General features: G+C 35.8%; 1 protein-coding gene across 1 annotated transcript; it reads right to left on the reverse strand.

Moving 5' to 3' along the window:
* Positions 1 to 657: 657 nt before the first annotated feature.
* On the reverse strand, positions 658 to 976 carry HELRODRAFT_184602 (hypothetical protein; the record flags this gene model as incomplete). The annotated part of the gene is made up of 1 exon (XM_009014939.1): positions 658 to 976. A coding segment is annotated over one exon (319 nt), but the record flags the coding sequence as incomplete, so codon positions are not given.
* Positions 977 to 1,642: the final 666 nt, after the last annotated feature.

The raw sequence follows: 1,642 nt of genomic DNA on the forward strand, positions 1-1,642 counted from the left end.
GCAGCTTCATTAATATGGATGGTGTCACTGATGATGATGAATATGACGTCATTAATGATGATGATGAACATGACGTCATTATTGATGATGATAGCGCTGAAGTTATTGTGAAGGTAGGAGATGATGATAGTGATAAAGGTGTTGATGATGATGATGATGATGCTGTTGTTGTTGGTAGTAGTTTTAATGATGACGTAATAGATGCCGATGGTGTTGAAATGTTTGTTTTGGACGTGAAGCCATTTGTAAACTTCGATGACGATGACGAAGATGTTGTTGTTGTTGACGATGATGATAATGATGTTGTTATCGTTAATAATGTTGTTGTCGTTGTTGATGATGATGATGTTGTTGATGATGATGATGTTGTTGATGATGATGTGGTTGATGATGATGTTGTTGTTGATGATGATGATGATGTTGTTGTTGATGATGATGATGTTGTTGTTGATGATGATGTTGACGACGTTGTCGTTGATGATGATGATGATGATGATAAAATTGATGACGCGAATGTAGACAAAGAGGGAAAAGGAGAATTTGAAAATGTTGAGAAATACGACGATTGTGAAGATGACGATGACGATGATGGCCGAATTTGTGATGACGTTGCTGATGATGACGTTGTTGTTGTTGTTGTTGTTGCAGTACACAAACTAGCGCTTCCGCTCGTCACCGAGGACGTCAGAACAAATCTTCTACTCGGCGTTGAAGACATATTTGAAAAATAACCCTGTTGACAGCTTAAGCTGCTGTTTTTTAACAATGTCGTTTTTGTTGAATCAGACTTATACACTGTCACTGTCTGTTGCTTAGACGGCTGCTGCGGTTGCTTAGACGGTTGCTGTGGCAGCTTAGACGATTGTTGTGGTGTCTCTAGTTGTTGTGAAGCCATGTTTTTGTTGCTGCTATCGCCGCTGTTGCTGCTGCTGTTGCTGCTAGCGGCCGGGTAGATCTTGTTGAACACACTACTCATGTTTTTTGTTTGATTGTGTTGACAACTGTGTTGCTGTTTGAAATAGAACTATTGTTGTTGTTGTATTGACGTTGTTGTTGTTGTTGATGATGATGATAATGATGATGATGAGGTTTTTGTTGTTTTTTTGTTGTTGGCAATGGTTTTAATGTTGTTGTTGTTGTTGTAGTTTATGATGATTATAACGATGATGAAAGCGGTAAGGATGAAGATGATAATTTTTTTGCTAGAGGATTTGTTGTTTGCTGAGTGTAACAGACGTCGCCAGATGTTATTCCAGTGGCTAAGTGCTATCTCAGTGAGGATAGCTTTAATTTGTGTTTCCACTGAGATAAATTATCGGCGCTTTGTTTGAAATCTCGAAATATAAATATAGGGGACAGGTTTGGCTTTTGATGCTTCTGAAAAATGTTGAAACGAGGGATGAATAAAATAGGTAAAAAAATAAAATGAAAAATGATATATATACATATAATTTTTTTTTCTTTAAAATTTGTTTGAGTTGATTCTTTTTAAAACATAAAAAAATTCTCAGAAAGAAATGACGGCCAAGATTCTGACAACTGCTCAGTTTAAATATTTCGAGTTTTTTCTCATTAAAAAAAACTTTCTTTGTTTTTTTTTCTTAAACATTTATTTGAACTTGAAGACAGTTTTGATATGATT

This window comes from Helobdella robusta, assembly GCF_000326865.2.
Source record: "Helobdella robusta unplaced genomic scaffold HELROscaffold_1401, whole genome shotgun sequence".
Taxonomy (NCBI): Eukaryota; Metazoa; Annelida; class Clitellata; order Rhynchobdellida; family Glossiphoniidae; genus Helobdella; species Helobdella robusta.